Source organism: Rutilus rutilus, assembly GCF_951802725.1.
Source record: "Rutilus rutilus genome assembly, chromosome: 19".
Taxonomy (NCBI): Eukaryota; Metazoa; Chordata; class Actinopteri; order Cypriniformes; family Leuciscidae; genus Rutilus; species Rutilus rutilus.
Genome location: NC_140232.1, coordinates 29,716,083 through 29,742,667, shown reverse-complemented (window position 1 = coordinate 29,742,667; position 26,585 = coordinate 29,716,083). Strand labels below are relative to the sequence as shown.

Here is a 26,585-nt window from a genome sequence, read left to right as displayed (position 1 = left end):
TATGAGGGATTTCTCTCTTCTTCTTCTTTTTTTTTATCACTACAAATTTCTATGGATTTACACAAGAAGTTTGCATCTGATTTAAATTTCTTTAATCAGGAAAGCAAAATTGTTCTTTGTTGTTCACTATAAAAAGTACAAAAATGAAGTGACATTCGCATTCGCAAGCCGGTTCAATGTTGACAAATGTTGGGTGTACCTTCATTTTATACATCTGGAATTGTTGGATCACGGAAAGTGGGCGTTCAAGACCAGAATGAGGTCAGGTGACTGAAGGGGAGGGGTTCAAATATACGAAGGCTGAGGCTGTGTCCGAAATCGCATACTCTCTTGACTACTAAAAAAGTACATTCTTTATAGTATGACTGTAATCTGGACGGTCTGCAATTGCCATGTTAGCATTATCATGTGACCTACCGGTGTCAGTTACGTCACTGTCATTCACAAACCCTCTCCCGTGGCCTCATGGGATAGTAGTAGGTCATCCGGGTACTTTTTGCCCACTATTTTATGAGCACTGTGAATTCTGACGTACTTTTTTCGCACACTGTTTTTTACTATATAGTTGGGAAGTATGCGATTTCAGATGCAGCCTTATGATGGCAGTTGAACAGGAAAGTCGTTTCAGAAGTTAAGAGATTTAGAAGACAAACATGTTTTTTCTTTGGAATAACATGCACTGATGAAGTATTCACGATATAACCAGGAACATGCATTAAAGTAAATATAAAATAAGTTGGTGATTAAATTCGCTAACCACAAAATACCATAGTTATCAAAGTAATTGTTACAGATAATCAGTATTGATCTCCTTAAAAAAGTCTAAGAAGCATTCAGAATATTTGTCATTCTTTCATTTCTGTTTTTGATGTCAATGGTGACTAAGTAATCACAGTAACTTTGGTATTTTTGCAGAAAACCATCTGCAATATTGGTTTTGTTATTATATTTCCGGTTTCCTCCATTGATTTGTGTGATACTGTCACTTCTTGACTGTGCAAGCTTACCCTCAAGTTTGGCCTACTTAGATTTTTATTTTATTTTTACATTTTCAAGGTACATGTAGTACTCTCCGCTTTACTTTTACCATGTGTAAATCCATTTTACAGAATTCTGCCGATTTCCCTCCAAATAAGCACAGAACATGTATAAAAGGTCAGCAGATTCCGTGTAGGTCTAACATGTACTCTATTCTCAAGCTCATTCTGTTCCTGGCAGAACACAGTGGGCTTTGATGTCTTGTTCTTGCCTCTTATCAACTGGACATACTGTTCCCTCCATACTTGGAGCGTCCCAAAATTCTCCTTCCAGCGCTAATAAATAGCTAAATAAGCACAAAAAGTTTCTGGTTTTCATGTACCCTTTGTATCATTCCAAAGTCCAGATCTTTCTATGGGACTGGGGATGGCGTGACACACAACAATTGTGTGACTGAATAGTTATTCACCTGCATGTCAAAAGAGAACAAGGTACACTGTGAACTTGAACTAGATAATAACCCAGTGGTTAAAGCGGTCCCATACAGTATGTGTGTGTGACTGTGAGATGCCGGTCACACACACACACACATAGTATGTAATGTGTGCGTGGGCTCATTTTAAAGTGCCTCCTCTCTGCTGTTTTAAATGTCACTGCTTACTCAAGCTCTCTACGCCTCATTTAATTACTTTCTGCTTACACCCAAGTGAAACATACGCTAACATGGAGAAACACTGTTACTGTGTGTGTGTGTGTGTGTGTGTGTGTGTGTGTGTGTGTGTGTGTGTGTGTGTGTGTGTGTGTGTGTGTGTGTGTTTGTGTGTGTATATATATATATATATATGATCACCAATGCTGCATTATTTGATTTAAAAAATACTGTAAAACAGTAATAAAATATTAGTACAATTTAAAATAACTGTTTTCTATTCAAATATATTTTAAATGGTATTCCTGTGATGCAAGGCTGAATTTTCAGCATCATTACTCCAGTCTTCAGTGTCACATGTAAATGATGCTAAAAAAAAAACCTTACTGATAAACCTGATGTCTATATATAATTTTTTAATGCATAACTTTCATGGTGTTTTTTATTTATTTTTATTTTGGACCTTGTTTTCAATATAGCTTATGCAAAAAGAGAGGCAGAAAGTTAAATGATAATGAGTACAGAGTGCCGCTGTTACACAACTTTGGTCTTGTGTGTTGGTCTGAATGGGGAGAGATGCATCTGACGGAGTCCAATACAAACATCTGTCTGTTTCACCTCTGCATCGCTTGAGTGAGTATGTAAATGATCACCCCATGTTCTCACCTCTTTAACACACCGGTGATCAGTCTCATCTGTTTAGACTTTAGGCCGTGATGCACGACTGTAACAGACAGACATTATCATCATCAATCAGAGAAATTATAGCAGTGCTAACAGTGCTTGCATTAATGGAGCATGAAGTATCAATAATTGAATAATCCTTTACTGTGGTATATACTCCGCTCCTTTTCTCTCTCCTGCTCTGCTGGGAAGAGGCAGAATGTGTTGGAATGTGGAATCTGATCAAACTTGCTGCGAGCGTGGAAGAGGCTGAGAGTTCATACACGATAAGAACTTGCCCCAGAGCAAAGGCCAGACTCCCCTCTTGCTCTCGAGCAGCTGTTTCACAGAAGCGCCTTGCATAACTCGCAAGAACCTGCTGTAAAACTAGGACAAATAATGTCCCGCAGTCATCTGAAAACCCTCTTCTGATTTCAGAAAGCAGTTTAGAAATTATAGTGTCTTTTGGGACTATAGACACTATAACTCGTTTTATTTAAAAGAATTTCCAGTGGTTTGTATTGAATATATCTCACACACACCCAAACTGCACCTCTAGCACAGACTTAGTACTAATATGTGTTAAAATTATGAATAATTATGACATTGCTTATGGTTTGCATAACCAGTAGATTAGAACAGCATGTTTTTTGTTTTGTTTTTTCAATTTATGGTGAAAATATGTGCTCTGATTAACTATTTTTTTTAAAGTGTATGTTGAAACATTCCTAATGTAATAGGCCTATGTAAAACAATTTTTTTTATATGTAAAAAATGTTTTGTGTGTGTGCAGGAGATGGATTAAAAACTTTCCTAAGATCCATTGCTAAGATGTTTTGAATGGATTGTAGGACTTTGCTAGGGTGTGAGGTGGTTGCCATGGTGTTCTGCATGGTCTCTCGGGTGTTCTGAATGTTTGGGGTGTTGCTAGGGTGTGAGGTGGTTGCCATGGTGTTCTGAATGCTTTGTGGGGTGTTGCTAAGGTGTTCTGAATTTTATGTAGGATGTTGCTAGAGTGTTCTGCATGCTCTCTCTGGTGTTCTGAATGTTTGGGGTGTTGCTAGGGTGTGAGGTGGTTGCCATGGTGTTCTGAATGCTTTGTGGGGTGTTGCTAAGGTGTTCTAAGTTTTATGTAGGATGTTGCTTGAGTGTTCTGCATGGTTTCTAGGGTGTTCTGAATGGTATGTAGGGCATTGCTACGGTGTGAGGTGGTTGTCAAGGTGTTCTGAGTGCTTTGTAAGGTGTTACTAGGGTGTTCTGAATGATTGCTAGATTTTGTGAAGTAGCTAGCTGCTAAAGTACTCTGAATGGTATATAGGGCATTGCTAGGGTGGGAGGTGGTTGCCAAGGTGTTCTGAAAAAAATCCCTATGTGGTTCTGTGTGGTTTCTAAGGCGTTGCTAGGGTGTTAGGTGGTTGCCAAGGTGTTCTGAATGCTTTTTTGGGTGTTGCTAAGGTGTTCTGAATGGTTTGTAGGGTGTTGCTAGGGTGTTCTGCATGGTTTCTAGTGTTTACTGGATGGTATTAAGGGCGTTTCTAGGGTGTGAGGTGGTTGCCAATGTGTTCTGAATGCTTTGTAGGGTGTTGCTAGGGTTTTCTACCTGGTTTCTAAGATGTTCTGAGTGGTGTGTAAGCCATTGCTAGGGTGTTCTGAATGATTGCTAGATTTTGTGAGGCAGCTGCTAGGTGTGTTAAATTGCAGCCTATATGGGATGTTGCTAGGGTGTGAGGTTTTTGCTGAGTGGTTGCTATGGAGTTCCTAGTGTTACTAGGAGGTTACATAACGGCTTAAGTCAAATGATTCAACTTTATTGTCTCTGAGTAAATCATCATGATTTTTTTTTTTACTTTCAGCAAACAGCAAAGCTGAAAACTAAGCCTGATATCTAAGGGTGTGTTCACACTTGGCATGTTTGGTTTGATGAAAACGAACCCGGGGGCGATTGCTCTGTTAGTGCGGTTCATTTGAATAAGTGTGAACCCTACCTGGTGCGCACCAAACAAGCGGACCGAGACCCCTGAAAAGATGGGTTTCGGTCCGCTTTCAAACAAACTCTGGTGTGGTTCGACTGTAATATGAATACAACACGAACCAAAGACATGTAAACAAACCCAAAACGGGATGCAACCCTAGAAAGGACATAATGTTGAAGCACCTGTTTTTTCTCGTCATAGTCGCGATGTTGCCAATCACTCAGGTTGAAAGCATAGCCCTACGCCTTTAGGTTCGGTATCTTTAGGTCGGGTGTTAAACTGCCAATGTGAACGCTAAGTGGACGAGGACTAAATGTTTTTTTTGGTCCGGACCAAACGAACCAAGCAAACCGAATTACAAGTGTGAACGCACCCTTAGAAAAGTAATATCACACTTCTCAGCACGCCACATGATTCGTTGCTTCAAATGACAGGATGTCACTAAGGGGCAGCCATTTTGAACGAGCTGCTGTGTGTTTGCTCTCTGTGATGTTTAGCAGTGAGGTCAGTGGCAGAACAAATATGACGGAGACGTTCCGGCTGGATTAGATGAGAAAAGACAGAACCAGCAGAGATCACCCATGATGACGTGTGCTAAAAGATCCGATTTCTCCATCTCCATCCTAGTCAATGCCAAGGTCCTGTAAACAATGTGTTTGTTTCCAGTACAGTTAACCCCCCCCCCACACCACCCTCCATTAATGTGCATCCTCCATGCGACTAATAAGTCAACAGAACCTCTCGTCTGTGTAGATGCATCACGTTCCGTGTGGCCTGTCCTCGTGCTGACGTCCACAGTCATGAATGTAAACATGGACAGGGCTTAATTTCCAGTGCTCCTACGTCTTTGTTCCGTTGTAAGCGCTTCTGTTTTTTCCGAAAGGTTGCACGGCTACGTAGGACAGCGAGTGGGCGGGAGGAAAAGGATATTGGTGGATAACAGGAAGAAAGGGAACTTCTAAATCCGTGTTTGTGGATGTAATTAGACCTGCTATTGTTAGAACAACGTGCTGGCTGTGTTTATATCCCGTTTGAATGGACAGGCACTTGGAGATGATGTTAAGAGAGGACAAGGAAAAGAAAAATCACAAATGAGATATCTTTATAATCTCAGTTGTTTCTGCTGGACACCAGTGAGATTAAACGGAAAGTAAATGAGTGTCCTGCTGCTCAGATTTCTTTTGCATGATTTTTCCTTAGCTTTTTTTTATGTTTATGATTACTTAATGGTTTTTCTAATTTATTTTAAAGAAGTTGCTCTGAGAAAAAGCAGTTTATAGTCAGTGGAATACAGAGCAGAGTCCATTTATCATTTCTATTTATAATGTGGAAATCTCTATGACTTTTCAAGATTTTATTCATTTTAAATTTACCATTATTTTATTTTATATATTATTTTATTTTATTGCAGTATTTTAATTTCCATGATTCTTGGAGACCTTATTAATTTTAAATTCCATAAATATTTTTAATAGCATGATTTTAATTTCCGAGACTTCTAAAAAAAAATGCATTTTATTTTTTATTTTATTTAATATATATATATATATATATTAGTATATATATATATATATATATATATATATATATATATATATATATATATATATATATATATATATATATATATATATATATATTAGTTATTTTAATTTACATGATTACATTTAATTAATTTTTTTATTTTCATGATTTTAATTTCCAAGACTTTTACAGATTTTATTCATTTTATATTCTATTGATTTAAAAAAAAAAAATCTTGATTTTAATTTTCATGATTCTTGAAGATCTTATTCATTTTATATTCCATTAATTTGTAATAGCATTATTTTAATTTGCGAGACTGCTAAAAAAAGATTTTTTTTATTTTTTATTTTATTTTTTTATTTATTAATTGTGTTGTTTTAATTTCTATGATTCTTGGAGATTTTATTAAATTTAAATTACATGAATTTGTTTATTTTCATGATTTTAATTTTAATGATTCTTGGAGATCTTATTCATTTTAAATTCCTTGATTTATTTTATTTTATTTTATTTATACTCTTACTGCATGTAAAAAAATATTATTTGTGTCTGCCTGTATTTCTCATGTCACATTTTGGTGAAAAATCTGAGGAAAAAGTTGATAGTTCATTGAAACATAACTGAGAACCTCCATTAAGTGCAAATTGTGCATCATGTTAATGTGCAAAAACTCTCTGTGAGCTTCCAACAGAGACACATAGCTGGAAGTTGAGCTCTCCAGTGACATGCCCAGTGTGTCAGGCTGTCATGTGATGTGAGCCTGGCACATGCCTGTCACATTTCAATGACAACTCAAACCGACACTGAGAGTGTTAGCATCTGTGTCATACTGTATTTCATCAAGTTCTGAACTGTAAGAGCAGACGCACACGTGCAGTTCTTGGGCTGTTACAATAAATTGGCTACAGCAACTGTTTATTTGCTAAATGTTCTCATTTTAAATAGATAGTTCACCCAAAAGTGAAAATTCTGTCATTTACTCACCCTCATGTCGTTCCAAACCTGTTTAACTGACTATCTTCTGGAACATAAAAGACATTCTGAAGAACGTAAGGGTCCAAACAAAATTAGACCTCTGGCTTTCACTGAGACATATTTCAAAATATATTCTTTCATCCACAGAAGGAAGAAGGTCGAACAGGTTTGGAAAGACCCCTTTAAGGCATTCTCACAGTCACACCAAGAACAAATATACCTGCTTTGCTTTATTGTGAGTTTTATTCAGCATTAAAGTGAGTGGCATTTGCATTGTCAAATGGGCTGTGTTTAGCTTTAAAGCATGTGAATAAATGCAGTGGTTTTTCGTTTCAGTCTTGGTGTGAATAGATCTTTTGTGTGTGTGTGATCCATTTTGCTTTTCCGCTCTTAGAATGAACAGGCCTTTAGTCTTTCGACCCTGCACCAGTATTTAAGTTTCTATGCTTCATTACCCCCAGTATGTGCTTCCTTATTCACTTATATACAACAGAGAAAGCGAGGTCAAAACGGCCCTGAGGAAAATGAAATTCCCAAAGGAAGGCGAAGCCGAGGCATATGGCTCGCGCTGGGGCTAATCGATATCTTCACTGCGGCACACCACCCCGATCAATCACACATCGTGAAGGCTTGTGTCTTCCAATAAAAGATTTGTATCGTTTACCTCTCCACCACCAATAGCTGTATCTTCCCTCCCAGATCAATAAGAGTTTTCTTAAAGGGATAGTTCACCCTAAAATGAAAATTAAGTCATAAATTATTCAGCCTGGTAATGCCATATGCCCTTTCTTTTTATTGACCACAAAAGGAGATTTTTTTTTAAAAAAAGTCCCGCTTGCACTCACTCAAGCATCAAGCTTTTTAAAAAAGACGCAAAAGTATCACAGAATGATCCCATACGACACATATTCCAAGTGATCTGAGGGTATACAATTTGAAATGTAATGAATTATTTAACGAAAATCCTTCACCCTGTTAGCGCCTGCACAGTTCACTCCGTCTTGCCCAGAAAAAGCTAAAAAGTTGTGAGAAATCAACATGAAAAAAAACGCAACACGAAATACAATCAATCAGCCTACCTTCTTCTCTGAGGTGAATATATATCCGTTGTGTTCGTCGTAACGAGAAATTATCACGTGCACATCTGTCAACCGTAATTCTGATTGTCATCAGACAAACAGAGTTAACCCAGTGAAGAAAGTACACGGATACTACAAGTATGAGCTAACAGAATCACAGGAATGCGCACGTCGCGTAGCCGTGCACTGCAGACCAACGGCCAAAGTCAGGATTTTCATTAAAAAATACTTTAAATCTGATAGCATATACCCCCAGAACACTTGGACTATATGACATGTGTTGCATAGGATCATTCTGTGATACTTTTGCATCTTTTAAAAAAAAAGCTTGATGGTGGTTGCTATTCACTGCCATTATATGGATGAGCGCTAGCAGGAAATTTTGTACAAATGCTCCTTTTTTGGTCAATAAATAAAAGAAGAGCATTAGAACAACACCTGGGTCCGGTTGCATAAACATAAGCCGTTATGTTAAGACAGTGTCTGAAGTTCTACCAGAAAGACTCGGGAGAATAAATACTGTGACAGTTTAACATTTATTAACAGCCCAGCAAGCAATCAAGTTCTTTGGCGTAGGCCCCGTCCGTAGCTTGCAATCCGAGGGTCCGGACTCTGCATATCCTGCCTGAAGACGAAGGCAGGGGCGCAGCCGACCCCCTGCGAGGTATAGGAAGGGACCATCCTGGTGGTGGTGGGGTGGATGGAGGGAAGAGACCATCCTGGTGGTGTTGGGGAGGATGGAGGGAAAGACCCGTCTTGGTGGTGGTGGGGAGGATGGAGGTGAATGGAAGCGTCAGCATCTGCGAACTCAGACGTATGTAAGTACCAATCTTTTATACCACAAGTATAGGAATATGATTGGATAGATGAGAAGGTAATAAATGACGTAACAATTGAGTCTTCCCAGCAGAGCTTCATTTCTAGTATGACCCACTAGCAGTTTCAGTACTTTTCAGTATAAAATTAGGCCAATCTAACAGTTATTTAACAGTCTTAAAGATAAAAAATGTGATGTCTAACTTGTAAGACTAGTCTTAGAGGTTTATGCAAAGGTGAGTAATTTAAAGGTTAATGGTCATTTTAGGGTGAACTATCCCTTTAAGCCTTAAGCACACGGCTTTCACTGCTTTCACTGACGTCTGCTGCTCTGATGTATATTTGACTGCTGGGTGTAACTTCTGTCCTGGAGAAGCACCAGTCAACAGTTGGATTTTACTACAAGGAACTTCTGCGATGTTAGGGAACACCCTTTGATTGATACATGCGTGTTTGCTTATATACACGTCTCACAACCTCCTTACACGCAGGGACTTGCTTCGTTGGGCGTAAAGTGTGTCAGACTGCAAACATTCTCGCAGGGGCTTCTCTTGTGAACGTCGAGAGAATCCTGTAGGCATGCGGCTGTGAATGTGTACGGTGGGCGGCATGTTGAGTCAGAGGAGGAACGGCAACTAGTCAACAGTTTCACATTAATAAATGCAGCCCTGAAGTTTAATCTTAAGAGTTAGTGTAAATAGCATAAATGTCAGCCTCAAATTTATATGCTTTCTTTTACACAGAGACCAGGGTCAGAAATGAACTTTTGTTTTATTTTATTTGTTTACCAAATGACACAATTTCCTTCGTACCTAAGAATGGAAATATTACATAATAATCTATTCAAGGCCTGTCTAGTTTCGTTTTAGGTTTAGTCAGAGCTGTTGCTTGAAGACTATGAACAAAATGAAGATATTCCAATCAACCAATCAGATTTGAAGGACATGCTTACAGTTTATATCAAGTTTAGGCTTTACAACCAGGGTTAGGTGCTTCTACATCAGTGTTATTCACCTATAAATTCCCTCTGATTTAGGGATAGGTTACAGTAGGGTTGGGTTTAAAGGTAGGGATATGGTTAGGACAAAATTTTCGGACAGGAATGTTGTTCCAGGAGGATCAACAAAATATGTTGATCCAGGAACAATGGTAACACAATGGAAACATGGTAACTAACCAAATAAAATGTATTCTAGCAGAGTGTTATGATTTATTTTGTTGTAATTATAGAACAGTTTGGGTTCAGTAAGTGTTTTTTGTTGTTTTTTAAAAGGGTTTTTTTTTTTTTTTTTTTTTAGCAAAGATACATTAAATTGATCAAAAGTGACAGTAAAGACATTTAGTGTTACAAAAGATTTTGGTCTCACTTTACTTTAGGGTCCAATTCTCACTATTAACAACCTATAATCTACGACTTTTGCCTCAATATACTCCTAATTACTTCTTATTAATAGTTAGTAAGGTAGTTAAGGTTAGGCATTAGGGATGTAGAATATGGTCATGCAGAATAAGGCATTAATATGTGCTTTATAACTACTATAAACAGCCAATATACTAGTAATATGCATGCTAATAAGCAACTAGTGAGCATTGGACCCTAAACTAAAGTGTTACCATGATTATATTCAAATAAACACTGCTCTTTTGAACTTTGTATTCATCAAAGAATCCTGAAAAAATGCATCACGGTTTCCACAGAAATTAAGTAGCACAACTGTTTTCAAGATTGATAATAATCAGAAATGTTTCTTGAGCAGAAAATCGGCATATTAGAATGATTTCTGAAGGGTCATGTGACACTGAAGACTGGATTAAAATTCTCAATTACCGTAATAAAAATATAAAAATTCAGCTGTCATTACAGGAATAAATTACACTATAAAATATGTTTAAATAGAAAACAGTTATTTTAAATTGCAATAATATTTCACATTTTACTGTATTTTAACGGTAGTGTTTCTTAGTTTTAAAAACAGCCACAGTTGTTCATATACTGAGAATTTATTTCAGTTAACTGAAGTTTTCTTTTTATGTTTAGAACATTAAATGCACATTAAACATAAAAAAGAATAAAATGTCCCTGAAAATCAGGGGGCTTTAATAAAAGAAACCTTGGCATTTCAGACAACGACTCAGTGGGTCTGAATGGAAAATAATAGATCATTGTTCTGCTTTGTTCTTTGTCAAAGCAGTCCGAAATTACATCACTTAATCAGGGCAAAGGGAAAAAATCACAGTGCATAAATCTAGTTCAGACTCTACATGTGTTTCAATTTAGGAGCTGAAACTGCGCTCGTATACGGTGAGGTCACAAAGCTTTCTGTTGCCAAACAATGTGATTGGCCGTTGCTCGGCAAGACAGTTAGACAGTTGGATTCATTCATGATGCAAATAAAAAGGAAGTGTACAGCTCTCTCCCAGCTCATGTGGGGTTTTACCATGAGGTTATGTTGAGTAATGGGTGACGGATCAGCTTCAGTGTTTTGACTCAGCTGGGCAGCGATTATCACGAGGAAATGACTCGGAAAAATCCCCTTGACTAAAAATAAGACGAGCACAAAACACAAACAGAGGCAATGGGTCAGAAGGAATACAAAGCAGAAAAACAAGATATCCATGTGATGATGATGATACATCAGACAGATACTTTATAATGTGTTTTGCTAAAGGATAATTACAGTAACATGTTTATTGTGAGCAGGTAAACGTGACTGTTGTGTTCATGCACTTGCTCTTTCTGCCCAAGCAAGTGACATAATCTAGTTCTGCTTCGGCAAATTCCTGGCCATCCCAAACTGACTTGCACTGCAGAAGATAATTTGGATCTGCGACCTCTAAAACGTTACAGCGGTGAGGGGTTATCACCAGATCTGCTGAAGCGAGAGGGAGGCCAGGAAAACCTGCCATTCAGTGCTTAACTGATAGGACACTATCAGGGACACAAAGCAGTGTGACATTCCTGACCTTGACAACAACTATTTCATGTGTTCTATTGTGCACAACTTTTAGACCCAGAGGACCTTTTTAGTTGCACTTTCACAGATATGGAGACTTAATAGAGGTGATTTGTGTCATTTATTTGTCAGAAGACTTTCAGTATAAGCCATTTGCATGTGGACTATCCCTGAAAAGTGTAAACATTGAGTCATGTGGCACTATCAAAACATTAGTCTGTTTGTTTGTGACAAGCCCGACACAGCAACATCGACTCAACCAATGGCATGAGTTGGGGGCGGGACTATCAGTTTGACTGACAGAAAGGGGAAACCTCATTATTTTTTATAAAAATATTTAAAATAGACAAAATATGAATAGTTGACACAGTAAGAGTAATACATTTAAAGTCTGTAAGATTTTGTAATGTTCTTGGAAAACAAGTCTCTTATGCTTAACCAAGGCTGCATTTATTTGATCCACAAATACAGGAAAAACTGTCAAATTCTGAAACATATTGCAATTTCAATTTAAATGTTTAATGAAATGTATTCCTTTAATGGCAAAGTTGATTTTTTTTTAGCAGCCATTCCTCCAGTCTTCAGTGTCACACACTTCAGATATCATTGTAATATGCTGTGTACATTGTAATTGGTGCTAAAAAAAAAACAGTATTATTTAAAAGAGGTATATTTTGTAACATTATAAATGTCTTTAGTGTCACTTTTGAACATTTCAGTATATGTCCTTGCTGAATAATTTCTTCACAAAAAAAAAAAAACATCTTACGAAGCACAATCTTTTAAACTGTTGTGTGAATTGTTCATATTGACTTTGGTGTTTTGGCAAATCTGAGCATAGTTTGAGACATTGTTGCGTTCCCATTAAAAAAATAAAAAATAAATTCTGAGAAGCAGGAGACTTAATCAAAATGTTCAGTTTAGTCCCTTTGCTGCCTAGAACTTTAATAATGATTAAATGATTCAAATTTGTCATTTTTCTTTCGGAGAAGACTGCATATAACTGCATATATTCAAAGCCTTCCAATGATTCAGCTGGTTTATTTTGATATTAAATGAGTCATATCTGTTATCTTCCGGTGTATGCATGGTGTTATTTGCATATAGGATCAAACCCAGATCAAACAAACTCACCAAACATTTCAGGAGCAAAAGCATCTCCTTTAATTACCCATCCTGCCCTCCATCTCTGGCTCTCCTGCCCTACAGAGACTGATCTATCCTGGGATGTGCTGTGAGCTCTCCTAAAGCAAGCTCTGCTTGGAGCCCACCCAAATTGAGACAAGTGAGGGTCCTTTCCTGAAGGAGGGCCGTGGCATGCCGAACAGGTATGTCGGTGACCTCTGACCTCATGTTTTTACTGACATGAAAGTTGACCCTGTGTAAACCCCTGCTCTTCAGTATAGCCTTTCTCACAGGCTTTGAAGCGCACTCATGGTTTTTCCCATGGTTCCCCTCCCTCCAATCAAGATCTCGAGAAGAGGAGCGAGGGATTTGCACACTTAAAGATACAAGAGGAATGAGGTTTGAAGTTTCAAACTAGCCCTTGAGTCGTCTTTATCATGGTGGGCTAATAAAAGAGCGAGCACTGTTGGTGTCAGATGAGTCGGGCAGCGGGCGGCTGTCACTCTCTCCTCTGCTGAGCCGGCAGCCACAGACGTCAGTGCTGTCATACCTTCATGCAGCTTTATATTACATAGACCCCCACTGCGTCTCCATTTCAGATCGCCTCTCGCTCTCACCTGCGCGGCCCATAATCAGCGCTGAAGTGCACAGAGAAGGTGACTCATTATGGCGTTAAACCAGCTCTATTAAATCAGCCTGAGCGAGTCTCGCTGGGGGGGCAGCGGTGCATTGAAAGATGACGATGTACAAGACTTAATGTGGACGTGAAGAAATCACTATTCTTGAACATGCAGACAGCTGCCTGAATGATAGTAATCAAACGCCGTTTGGCTATCTGTCGTTCCTTGACGTTCTGTTTATTTATGCATTCGATTTTATTTCTATGGTTTTTGCTTCCTGAAGCAAGGCATTTCTGAGTATTCTTTGTTTCGGCTCACCAGGGGCTCGTGCATATCTTCATCTAGAAGAGAGTTAAGATCTCTGAGTCATCAAACTGAGTGCCATTGTGATTGAACTGCACAAAAAAAAGGATTCTGAGTAAAAAAGAAGAAAAAAAGAAACACCACACATGCAAAGCCAACTTATGAATCACACACATTAATTTGCAAATTTATGACTCACTGGCTTTTTTGAGAAGCACAAGCTTGTCACAATGGTAACGGAAGGAAAAATCCGGGTGACGTTTTATGGAATAGAGCTGTTTTAAAACTAAAGCAAGGTCATTTACATATAATACTGATACAAGTTTATCAATCTCATATTTGCTCACTGAGGCTGCATTTATTTGATCAAAAATACAGTATACAGAGGTATGCGACTGTTTTCTATTTGAAAATATTTGAAAATATTTGAAAATATTTGAAAATATTTGAAAACGTAATTCCTGTGATGGCAAAGTTGAATTTATTCTTAAAGTTATTCTTTAATAATAAATAAATAAATACTTTTATTCTAAATATTGAAGCATAAATAATTGATAATAACACAATAATACTGTTTTTACGGTATTTCGATCAAATAAATGCTGCTTTCATAAGCATAAGAGGCTTCTTTCAAAAAACATTAAAAAACTTATTTTAAACTTTTGTGTACTGTGTAATATACATTTTAAACAATGGTGCGATGTTGATATTTTGTTGTCTAATGCAATGACATTCATCTTATGTGTGACTCAAGTGTTCAAATATGGAGGCTATGTAGTCACTTCATGTGTTGGATCAATTCTAATTAATTGTATAGGCACATCCAATTTACACTTGGCTACAAAATGTGACTCCGCAGAACGGATATAAATACGATCTTCCCACACTATTCAAATATAACAGAGTTGCACTTCCTTGATGATGCTAATGCCGAGGAGCAAAATTCTCTGTTAAACGCCTTCTTTGGCCCATGTGGCATTCATGTTTTTAATTTTTTTATTTCTCCATCCATGTGCCTCATCCACGTGTCATTTGCAGGGCTCCCAATCTTCTGTATACTGGTGCTGTTTTGTTTGGGAGGAGTAAAGTTTACATATGTGGCCTGAACAACCAGATGCATTTACACTTGGTTGCTTTGTATACGTTTGAGTGATCAGATTACTCTCCGTCTCAAATGGGTCATTGAGGGCATTTACACTTGGTCTTTACTACTTATAAGTAGACATTATGTAAAGAACATGAAGTGACCAGATGTAAAAAAAAAAACAAAAAAAACAATACAGGTTTACATCAGTTGTTTTGTGTATGTTTATGCGTATAACCAAAGGGCAGGGACAATACAGAAGACATGGAGAGCAAGTGCCATTCAAACCATAATCTGCGCGGGAAAGAGAGGACAAGAGACGTGGGGGATGGGTCTCTCCACTCTCCAAGTCTTTTATCTCAAGTTTCCCACATCCTGCCGCCGAGTTTAAAACCGGCCACCCAATTTGAAAGAATGCCTGGTATGCGGCTCATTTCCATATAGCGACCGACATTGTTCTCCATCTAAATAAAGCCTGTTGGCCGCCAATGGGAGAAAAAAAACTTTGCGCGCTAATTTGAGATTAATGAGGTAATGTAGTGCACGCGGTCTTCATAGACCTACTTCACATGACTGAAACAAAACAAACTAAAGTGGGATGATAATGCATGTTTCATGTACAGAGAAGAGAAGTAAAACTTGGGTTGCATTAACACTGCAGAACTTTTTTTTTAAAACTGAATGTTGTCTCTTCATCCCAGACCATGTGAAATTATTGCGTTCCTTGCATGCAGGAAAAACTTTGTTGCACACTAAATGTGCTAAAGCTCCCTATCCTTTTAAAATATTGTATGTATGAAAAATGCATCTATTTTTTTTAATACTCTTCATACCTATATGAATACTGTTCCGAATCTGCAAAGGGGGCTTTGTTATATACACTCAGCCATGTGAATCATTCCTCCCTGTCTGCCCCACGCCGGCTCAACGCCCTCAAAAAAAGCCTCGACTATTTGGCGCGTTTTGATTCCCGCCACGTCTACGTTTTCCTCTGTTTTCATATTTGATTGACCTTTCTGCAGAAGCAGGCATATTACTCATTGGCTGAATCGTGTTTGTGGGCGGGACTATAAGTGACGTTCTTGGACCTACACCCCTCCCTTTTACTACTGGTATATAACGGCTCTTGCCCCTCCTTCACGATTTAGAAAGCCGGGTATTTATGTCTGTCGCGCACCTCAGACAATAATAATTATCTTCGAAATATTAATCGTTTGTTTATGTTATATTCCAAACTGGAATAGACCTTGTGCGGTCGTTTAAAAGGTCGTCTTGCGAATCAAAAACTCATCGAGCCTCGATGAGAAGGGATTTCTACAGGTTTATAGACCGGATCCTTCACGTAGACCTTCCCAACATCCATCTCCACACGACGGATTTCGACCTCAACATTGGAATAACCCTCAAAAAGAACTCTTATTTTGGATTATAAAATGCTTCTATCGAAATTCAACACGTTTGCTCACATTTCCACCGTGGACATGCCGGCGAAAATCCAGCTTCAAGGTTAGTGGACGGTTATTCTCGTGCTCGCCTGTGTGTGTGTGTTGTGGTCTTGGGCTCGTTAACGTCAGCAGACTGAGTGCTGGGAAAAGCGCGTGCGCCAGCTTTCGAATTATTATATAAATATATGATTTTTATCCATTCTTATGAGTCTATCGTATCTTTTATCGACAGTTAAGGAGAAAGAGCCATTCGACAAGGTGTATCAGGTCGGCTCTGTGCTGGGAAGCGGTGGTTTCGGGACGGTGTACGCAGGTTTAAGGATCGCTGATGGCGCGCCGGTAGGTTCCCTGAATGGGTTATTATTGTTTACATATGCGTAAACGTTTAAAATGTGTATATACATATATATATATATATATATATATATATATATATATACATATACATACATAAATATACATATATATATATATATTCATGTCACTGTTTAATGATGCATTTCTTATAATTTCTAGGTTGCCATCAAGCATGTTGCAAAAGATCGTGTGACTGAATGGGGAGAGTTGGTGAGTATTCACTTACATAGGTTGTTTACATACTATTTGTATAGAAAATGTGTTTAAATGCGACATGACAGCGTCGCTAAAACGATCATGTCCTCCGTTTCCAGCCCAATGGCGCGCGCGTCCCTATGGAGATCGTCCTGTTGAAGAAGGTCGCCACTGGATTCCGTGGCGTGATCAAGATGCTGGACTGGTACGAGAGATCGGACAGCTTCATTATCGTCATGGAAAGACCGGAGGCCGTCAAGGACCTGTTTGATTTCATCACGGAGAAGGGCGCGTTACCGGAGGAGCTGGCCAGGAACTTTTTCCGCCAGATTCTGGAAGCGGTGCGTCATTGCCACAACAGTGGCGTAGTTCACCGTGACATTAAAGACGAGAACATCCTCATCGATCTGCGAACCGGCGATCTGAAGCTCATCGACTTCGGATCAGGGGCATTACTCAAAGACACCGTTTACACCGATTTCGACGGTAAGAGCCATTTGCATGACCTTCAAGCCAAGGGTTCCCACGGTCACGGAAAAACGTGGCACGATCAGGGAATTTAAAATACGTGCTTGTTTTGCCTCGTGGACGGCACTATTGTGAATATAAATGTTTATTACAAAAAAAATCGAACATTTTTAAAATTGCCTTAAAATGCGTTGTGGGTTCAAAATGTATATAATTATAACACCAATTAGGCTAGACATTTCTGTGCGTTTTTTAATTTATTAAGAATATATGTAAACATGGAAATTTGATGTTTATAGAGGGACGTGGGAACCAAGTCAAGCTCTAGAAAGGGTGTGTGTTTATATTTGGAGGCAATATTTTGCGTTTTTAAACATGTATCAAACCAATTTTGGCATTGGTCGGTTCATAAATGTGTGTTATGACCCCCTTTCTTCGTTCACTCACGATGTTAAACTAAATTAATCGCCAGCGTGATGATTTGTTTATTTTTGTATGATGTTGCGTTGGAGAAAAAGCAATACGTTGGGGTTGTGGTTTTGGCGCCCCCGCCGGTGGGAATTGGAATTATTACAACTCAAAGTTTGTAAACACAAGTCACATGGCAACCGGTTTCTCAACATGAGCGCGCCTTGTGTCACGCTCCGCAGCTCATGACTGTGCACATTAATGTTGTGCCATAGCAATAACGTTCAAACACTACACACCTTTTCCTGCCACACCTTTTTACTACACTGTTTGGTTTAGTGCCTCGTTTTCTCAGGTCATTAAATGTAGGGTTATATGCAGGTTTTTTTGCAGTTTTGTGTGATTATGTGCTAAAGTGTTACAGAATTATGGATTTAAATGCATTTTTCTGTTTTTTGTTCTCTTTTCAGGTACACGTGTTTACAGTCCACCAGAGTGGATCAAATTTCACCGCTACCACGGTAGATCCGCCACCGTGTGGTCTCTGGGCATTCTGCTATACGACATGGTCTGTGGGGACATCCCATTCGAGCAGGACGAAGAGATCGTACGCGGACAGGTGCTGTTCAGGCGGAGAATCTCCACAGGTAAGACCTGCTGATCATTTGACGCCACCTTCAAGGAGTTTTATGGGTTTATTACCGTGCCGTAATCACACATCCTGTTCTTTTGCAGAGTGTCAGCAGCTTATCAAGTGTTGCTTGGCCCTCCGCCCTGCAGAACGTCCGTCTTTCGAGGACATTATCAACCACCCTTGGATGCAGAACACAGCGCCCCCTACAGACAACACTGAGATCAGGCTTCACAGCATCAGCCACGAGCATCAGTCTGCTGCTTACCCAGCAGTCACTGTCTGCAAATGACTCTATCTGAATGCATACACAGAGACTTTCCATTACAGCAGCAAACCCCCCGGGGGACCTGTGGACTGAGCAGTGCAAATAAAAAACATGTTATTCTTTTGTTTTGAGTATTGCTGCTAGGTGGGAGTTCTAGGCTAGGCCAAAAAAGGGAGAGGTCCACTTTTTTTAGTGAGATCTGTTATCTCTCGTCTCCTGCTCCCCTTTGGCTCAGGGTCCCAAAAGTCTGGCTCGTGGGAACCAAATGACTTGTCAACACTGCTGTCGGACACGGGTAGATCGAGAAGCTCTTCGCAGCCAGTGTAGGGAGGAGCTCGGGAACACCCGGAGCGGCGGAGAGAAGTCGTGCTGTGATGACGGCTAGTCGATCTGCGACGATTGGCGGCTTTGGTGCGCTGTCAGGGCTGTTCCTTTAGGAAGCAGATCAGCCGAGCTTAATAATTTTAGTGCCTTCTGTGCAAGATCAAGGGTTTGTTTGTTTGTTTGTTTGTTTTAGTTTTTTTTGTGGAAATACTTGAATTGAGTAATAGCCACTGTAACACTCTACTCCTTAACCAGATGTCTTTTTTTACCTTCTTGCTTCCACTTTACCTGCTTCTGGCAGGTGACTGTCGGTCTTACTCTAACACGTCAGAGAGAGTAACCAAATCGACCTCACGAAACCTCTGCAGAATGAAAAGTCTTACCTCACTCTTTCAGGCCGCTGTTTCTTTTTCCTCTTCCTTATGTACTGAGTAACTCTCAACAACTACCACTCGTTGTCACAGATGCACAAAGCAATGCAACTACAACGTAAAAGACTACATTTTCTGCGTGTTATTTTTGTTTATATTGTAAATAGCTTGGTCAGATGACTCGATTCCATGACAAGGCTAATGTGTAAATTCTATTTATTGGAGTGTCTTAAACTTTAAAAAACGAGATTGAAGTGGAAGTATTTATTTATTTATAGAAAAGCAATTTTCTGCAAAGTTTTTTCTCATTCCACCACCGAAGGGCCCACAAATTATTTAAATGTATTTTTACCATATTTAAAGCCTTTTTTTTTGAGAACGATATGTGTACATATTTGTAAATAATCCTCAAAAGCACTTCCGTTTCTCGATGCATGGAGAACTGATGGTAAACCATACCAGTCTGAAGTCATGTTTGTCACCTAATGTAAACTGTCTGCTGTGCATATGTTAGAGAAAATGACCTCATGAATGTTTGAGGAGCGAGTGATTTGACGGTTTCTTTTTCACCTTTAGTAGGCATGATTGCAACTTGGATTTTGTTTTGTTTTTTTTGGTTTAGCAATGTAAATTATGTTTAGAAAGCTATTTTTTTACACAATTGTCAATAAATATTTTTTTAACATTCATTCTGGTTTCCCTGGCATGATTCATTATGATTACAGCAATATCAGTTGGTGGTCTTATAAACTGGTTTAATCGGGCAATCAACAGATGCCATTTGAGAATCAGAGATGGACAGATTGCAGTGGTATTAGTTGTAAATCCATTTAACTAACTTTAATAACGCTCTTATCATTTTATATTGATAGTGTATCTTTAATCTGGGGTGATTATAACCACAGGGGTCCAGATAACTTAAAATGGACTCCTGGACCGGAATACATGCGATTAGCTAACAGCATATACTTTATCTGTGTTTTTGTAGATAGCGTCAAGAATGCTTTATATGAGCATTACAAAGATACTGTTCCTTTTTACAACATATAAAGATACAGAGCTTTACATAAAGGCCCACTGAGTGCCCACTTGTCCTGTGGCCTTGGTTCCAGAAGGATTTTTCCCATTGATTTTTTTTCCATAGGCATTTCAAAGAAATTGTTCATAAAACGCTTCTGAGGATTAACCAAACCAACCAGCTCTGGGATTAATCACTACATAATAAATGTGAAACTTGGATTTGAAAATCTATAATAAAAAAAAACAAAAAATTATAATAATATGACTCAATGCTCAAAGGACTCAACACAATGGATGTAATTAAATAGTTGTCTTATAGTCTTTGATTATGTGTGTTTATATATAGATACACACACACTATGTTTAAACACTATTTTCAAAACATATCATTTACTGATACCATTAAATCAATATTAACCCTTCATAGCTTTTAGTCCATTTTTACTATCTTCAAGGTCATTTATATGCTTGTGTTCTCTTAAAAGCTGATAAACGGTTTACATATTTACAGTCTTCTAGGAAAATAGGCCAAAAATATTGACAACTTATCTTGCGCTCAGGGGCGTATACAAATATTTACCTGATAAAATGCTCTCTCAAACCACCTGATTCCATTTAGCAATAGCAAATAGCAAAAAAAAAAAAATCATGTTGAAAAAGGCACAAACCCTTCAATACGGCCCACCAAAAAAAAAAAAAAAAAAAACAGTCATAAAGAAAACCGTGCATGTCATTTTTGGCACTCAGGTAGGTCTGTCCTGAAAGAAAAATCTTTTTATTAGGGCTGGAAATCGATAAAAAAAATAAAATAAACTAATTAATTGCACAATTTGCTGTAATTAATTGCAATTAATTGCATTTCCCCCAAGCTTGTAATCATCAATATTTACACTAAGAATCACCTAATTAAATTAAACAACACAGGAAAAAAAAAGGAACAGAAAATAGCCCTATATTAAAATAATATTAAACATCAATATCAATATAACATAATCAATTTAACAGATTTTTTTTTACTAATTATCAAAATAAAATATAGTCCTACAAAGCTATTATTACCAGAGCATGTGATCAGAGCAGGTCATTTTACCATTGTTGCCCAGCATGACTATACCAGCTCAGTAGGGCTATTGCAAACAGAAGTCTACTACTGAGAAATTTCACGTTATTCGAGCGGACTTTACTTTTCCAGTGCGTGATCGGTACATGATTCGAGCGTTTGGGCCGTTAACGACAGAGCAGAACACGCAGCGCAAACACGGAGCGGAACATTGAGCAGAGAGCGCAGCGCGTCGACACACACACACACACACGGAACGGAGATCGCGGCGCACACACAGAGCGGAAAAGACCATGCAGGAAGGAAGTCGACCGGAAGTTGAAGCCGGCCGCGTGCCACCATCTTGTAGCAGGACTTCACTTGCGTTAGCATTGTTCCATTGACTCCCATTCATTTTGGCGTCACTTTGACAGCAAATAACTTTACATCTGAGGCGTTTGAAGACTCCATTTGTCCATTATTTATTTCTAAAGAAACACGACAATGTATAAAAGGCTCTATTACCTTGTAGCTTACGTTATGGCCCCGTAGAAGCAGTTTTTGTAAAAGTAGGCTACCGATTGCGTCATAACCACGCGAGATTACCATATGGACTGGAGGAGAAGCTCGCGGACAATCGGGGGGACGTAGAGGCAAAATGACAAAATAATTAATCAGAATACCTACTAAAAGTTTCTCCTGCTCCTAGCTCACGGACAGCTCCTACTCACGCTCTCCGTCTCTGCAAGATTCGGAAGGGAATGATTCGGATTTCTCATGCCACAGCCACTAGAAGACAGACGGGTTGCTCACGTCACATCTACGTCGTCAAGCTCCGTCTGAGTCGGTTTGAGTCTGCGCGTCAGGAACGGAAGTCCTAAAAAATCGCTAAAAATGGGCTTCACTTTGTCCACTTTTTATACTGTCTATGGAAAAGACGGAGGGGCGGGACAGCATATTTTCGGCCTTTTCAATAGCAGCCGCAACAGGAAATCATTAAAAAGAGGCACAAAAAAAAAAGTGCTGGGTCAATTGCATTTTTTTTTTTTTTCGCGTTAAACATCTCAAATTAATCGCAAAGATTAACGTGTTAATTCCCCCAGCCCTACTTTTTATATGAATTCAATTATTCTCGTAGAACCCTACTGTCGTGAACGGTTAAATATAATAATAAATCCTCTGCCTGTGAGCGGTTTCAGATTGTGCTTGAAACGTTTAAGGTAAACCTTGTCAGAGAAATAAGCCTGATTTGTTGATTGATCTCTTATGCACCATACCTCAGGACAGCCTGGTCCCCAGCATGGGGCGTCCTGACCTGATCCCATTGTGGGCCTATAACTCCTGCTGCCCTCCCTGTGAGGACACACACAAGCAGGGAACGTTCTTGCTAAGCCTTTCATTAATCCTCTCACAAAAAACCTTCTCAGAGTTTACACCGCAGCTTTAAATGAGTTACAATGCGCCACATATGACCCGAGGCGCACCTGATCGCTTGGTATCCGCAGGGGTATGTAGCTAAACCTAACGTGGGCCGATTTAAGAGGGAAACAACGCCTGATTCATTCACACATCCTGTCATGAGCTTTGACAAATGACCAGAGCAGAACTAAAATAGCCAAATGAATGGATACCAAGTTCAAGATTCTTCAACATGTGAATGCTATATATAGCACACAGCTTATGTAAACTCTTAAAAATAAAGGTTCTTTAACAGCACATTAGGTTTAAGAAGTAACCCTTGAATATTTTCTCTGCTGAAGCTCTCAAATCGTATTTACATCCACAATCAGGTCCAAAAACAGTGTCAACGACAGGTTTCATTTCATTGACTTAACTTTGGGTCTGTTCTTAACACAAAGATATTATGGATTCAGAAGGCATGGATATAGTGCACCAGTCATGTGGAGCACTTTTATTGTGTTTTTTATTTTTATCTTTGATCTTTTTTTTGTTTCCATTCCTTTTTGGAGCTTGAAAGACATGGTCGCTATGAAATGTTGAAAAGATCTGCTTGAAGATTCATGAAAAATTCTTCTTTTGTGTTCCACAGAAAAATAAACAGCAGCATACAGGTTTGAAACAACATGACGGTGAGTAAACAATTGCTGACTTAAAAAGTGGCCTTTGTACGGAGCCCCTAAAGGGACATGGTGATGGTAAAAAAAAACGAGATAGGAGAATTTTTTTATTTCAATGCTTTTGCATTCCCCCAAGAAACTTTGCATTCGCTTACAAAACTTTTGCATTCCCCCCAAGAAACCCAGACAGCAACATATTGTCGGCCCAGATCCGGCCCACATCTGGTACTTGTGGATTCCTGACATTGCTGTCAGAGCAAGTTTGCTTTTGGTCACAGAATGATGTTTTATTAACAAAGTTCGGGAGGAGCACGTTCAGATAATTAAAGGTGCATTGCGCAACATTTCATGTTAAAAATACCCGTTTTTCGAACCCATACATGCTTAAACAATTGCCTGATGGGCTGAATGAGCCCTTCTATGATCACTGCGATTGCCTCTATAATCCTGTACAGTAAAATAAATAAGAGGGATTCGGGTCGGAATCGACTGGGCGTGACGTCATGCGCGTTCACGCTCACCTGGTTATGTCTGGCAGGTTTGTGTATTCGCCGCCATTATCCGCATCAGCGAAGACAACTCAAGCGACTTTTGCAAAAGTAGAAGATGGATTCAAAGAGACCGGCTTCTAGTTCATCCCAAACCCCAACGCAAACTCCACATAACCGCGTGCACAACTCTAGTTCCAGTTTCGCGTGTCGCCAGAAGGGGGCATAGTTCTGCAAAAACTCAGAGACTTGCGCAATGCACCTTTAACACAAGTGGAGAGCACTCAGCAATCAATGGTAAGAGGGGTATATACACTCAGCCGTCTCACCTCATTCCATTGACAGTTTTGCAGCATCCCTCCACCACCCCTTCTCCACGCTTCTAGTCCTAAGCACTTACATAGGGGGGGAGTACTCTGGGTTCGGGCCGAACTCCGAGCTCAGAGCCCTCCCCCCGGACAGCACGCCAAATATGCATTAAACTTTACCCCCTCAAATTATATGTAAGTGTGAACTCGTGAAACTTTTGCGTTCCTAACAAGAAAGTTTGCGTTCGCTCTCAAAACTTTTGCGTTTTCCCCCCCAAGAAACTTTTGTGTTCCACTAGAAACGTATGCGTTTCCCCAAGAAACTTTGCGTTCCCCAGAGTAAGTTTTGCTAACAATACTTTTGCATTATGCTCAGATTCAAAGTCTGCTCAGGAAATATTTATTTAAATTAATGCCTTCTCTCACAAAGCGTTTGCGTTCACCCAAGAAAATTTGAGTTTGCTTACGAAACATTTCACGAGAAACGCGTATGAGCTCCACAGCTTTGTAGCCCAGGCGAAATGGAAATTCATTTCAGAGGCATGCAAGGTCTTACGCTTTTTTTGAACGATTTTTTCTCTTGAAATAGTTTCATTTTCTCTTCTATGGCATCAGGCTGTAAAAACCTTTTTTGGTGCTAGTAGGAACCTGCTTGTGAGAGTGAAACTGGCTGTGGAGAAGCTCAGTTCCTCAGTTTGGTTTGATGAATGGCAGTCAAAGAATGGAGAGGCGAGTGCCTCGCATGCAAACTGGTTTTAAAATGAGAGTCAAATAGCTGGCGAAAATTTGCAAGGCTGGAATCTATGAGTGAACATTTGACTGCTGAATCATCCCTGCTGCTGTTGCATAATCACCACAAAACAGTACAAACTAGTTTCCGGGCAAATGCTCCATACAATATCTGAATATTTACAAATCCAAGCTGAAAATCTCCTCTGTTGACAAATCAACAATGAAGCATATTGTGCCACCATCCGTGTGTTTAATTTTTGACATGCGGTGCATTATTTATAGCGTTTATATGCAACATCTGTTCTATTTATAATCACGATTATATTTTTATCATTTCTTTCCACAATACACCCGGAGGAATATTTCGACTGCTCAGAAGATGCTCTTTCATTGCTGAGATGTTCATGTATGACCTTCGTTTCAGATGTTTCTCCTAAGATTTCAAAAGGAGAACTAAAAATAGACACAGATGACGTACAGAATGAGTGTAGATGTGTAAAATTAATATTAATGCAGAGAGCATATAGCTCAGATGATTTGGTCTTGGAAGAATTTGATGAGAAATGTTTTTGTTCACTCTGACTAGTAGACATTGAATCTGAGCAGTGTGAGGCATTGTTGGGATATCAAATTAGACAGTTGTGGAATATGAGGGAAAAAAAGAGGTACAAACTGTTCATTTCACTTGATGTACAGCATCGTTGAGGTTTCTCTCTGAAACTCAAGAGGAGACACAATGAGATTACTGGGACTTTTGCACTTCCTTTAATCTTATTGCTGACTGGGATGGACATTTGAGATAAAGAGATTTTCTTTGTGATTTCTTTACTACAATGTAGTGGCCAAAAGTGCCGACCTATTGGAAAAATGACATCTTCACCCTTTATACGAATATTGTTAAACATTTGTTAAAGATTTTGTAAGCATATTGCGTTTAGTTCTGCTGTTTTATTTGTGATAACACAATGAAACATGCCAAATTATGTGCGGTCATAATATTTGGCCAGGCTGTCAAACAAAGAAATTAGAGAGGATTAAAGAAATATTAATAACTGATAATGATGCAGTCAATGTATGCTTTTTCCTGTGAGCTTTTTGTTATATGCATTTGTTTTTCATAATAAAATTAAAACTTAGCTGTAGTTGCAAAATAATTTTGTCAGATAAATACCTTAACCACATTTGGTGTTTTGTTATGACCTCATATTTAAATATATATTTTTTAAATATATAAAATATTTTCCTTATATTTTGATGGTTTACTCAAACCTGTAGGGTCATTAAAAAACAAATATCTCCTCCAGACATCAATTTTGGCTACTACTATAAATATATGGTATTATTAGTAAAAAAAATAAATTTTTTTTTTTTAATTAAGCTGCATTAACAGAAATTATTTTAAGAGTCAGATCAGGAATAAATAACAATTTAAGCTCACAACAGCACTTCTTGAAGTATGTGTGTGGGAAATTCAAATGTGTTTAAATAAAATGTTTACAATTTCTTCCAACAAAATATCAGTCAGCATTTTCCAGTCTTTTGAAGCTGAGTGAATGGAAGCATGCTCTATCGTAATAATCAAACACATTATCTCATCTGACCCTGAACTTTCCTTTGCTTGGGTTAAGAGTTCTAGTTGCTATTCTGTTCACTCCCTCTCTTTCTCATTGCGCTCTTTCACACTGCTGGGAAATGGAAAGAGAAACC

At 38.7% G+C, this 26,585-nt stretch overlaps 1 protein-coding gene across 1 annotated transcript; it reads left to right on the top strand.

Moving 5' to 3' along the window:
* Nucleotides 1–15,887: 15,887 nt before the first annotated feature.
* pim1 (Pim-1 proto-oncogene, serine/threonine kinase) lies at nt 15,888–19,902 on the top strand. The gene is made up of 6 exons (XM_084388582.1): nt 15,888–16,252; nt 16,424–16,530; nt 16,708–16,758; nt 16,863–17,229; nt 18,090–18,266; nt 18,355–19,902. Exons 1-6 carry the CDS (start codon nt 16,180–16,182, stop codon nt 18,540–18,542), a joined length of 963 nt encoding a protein of 320 aa, XP_084244708.1. The 5' UTR covers nt 15,888–16,179; the 3' UTR covers nt 18,543–19,902.
* Nucleotides 19,903–26,585: the final 6,683 nt, after the last annotated feature.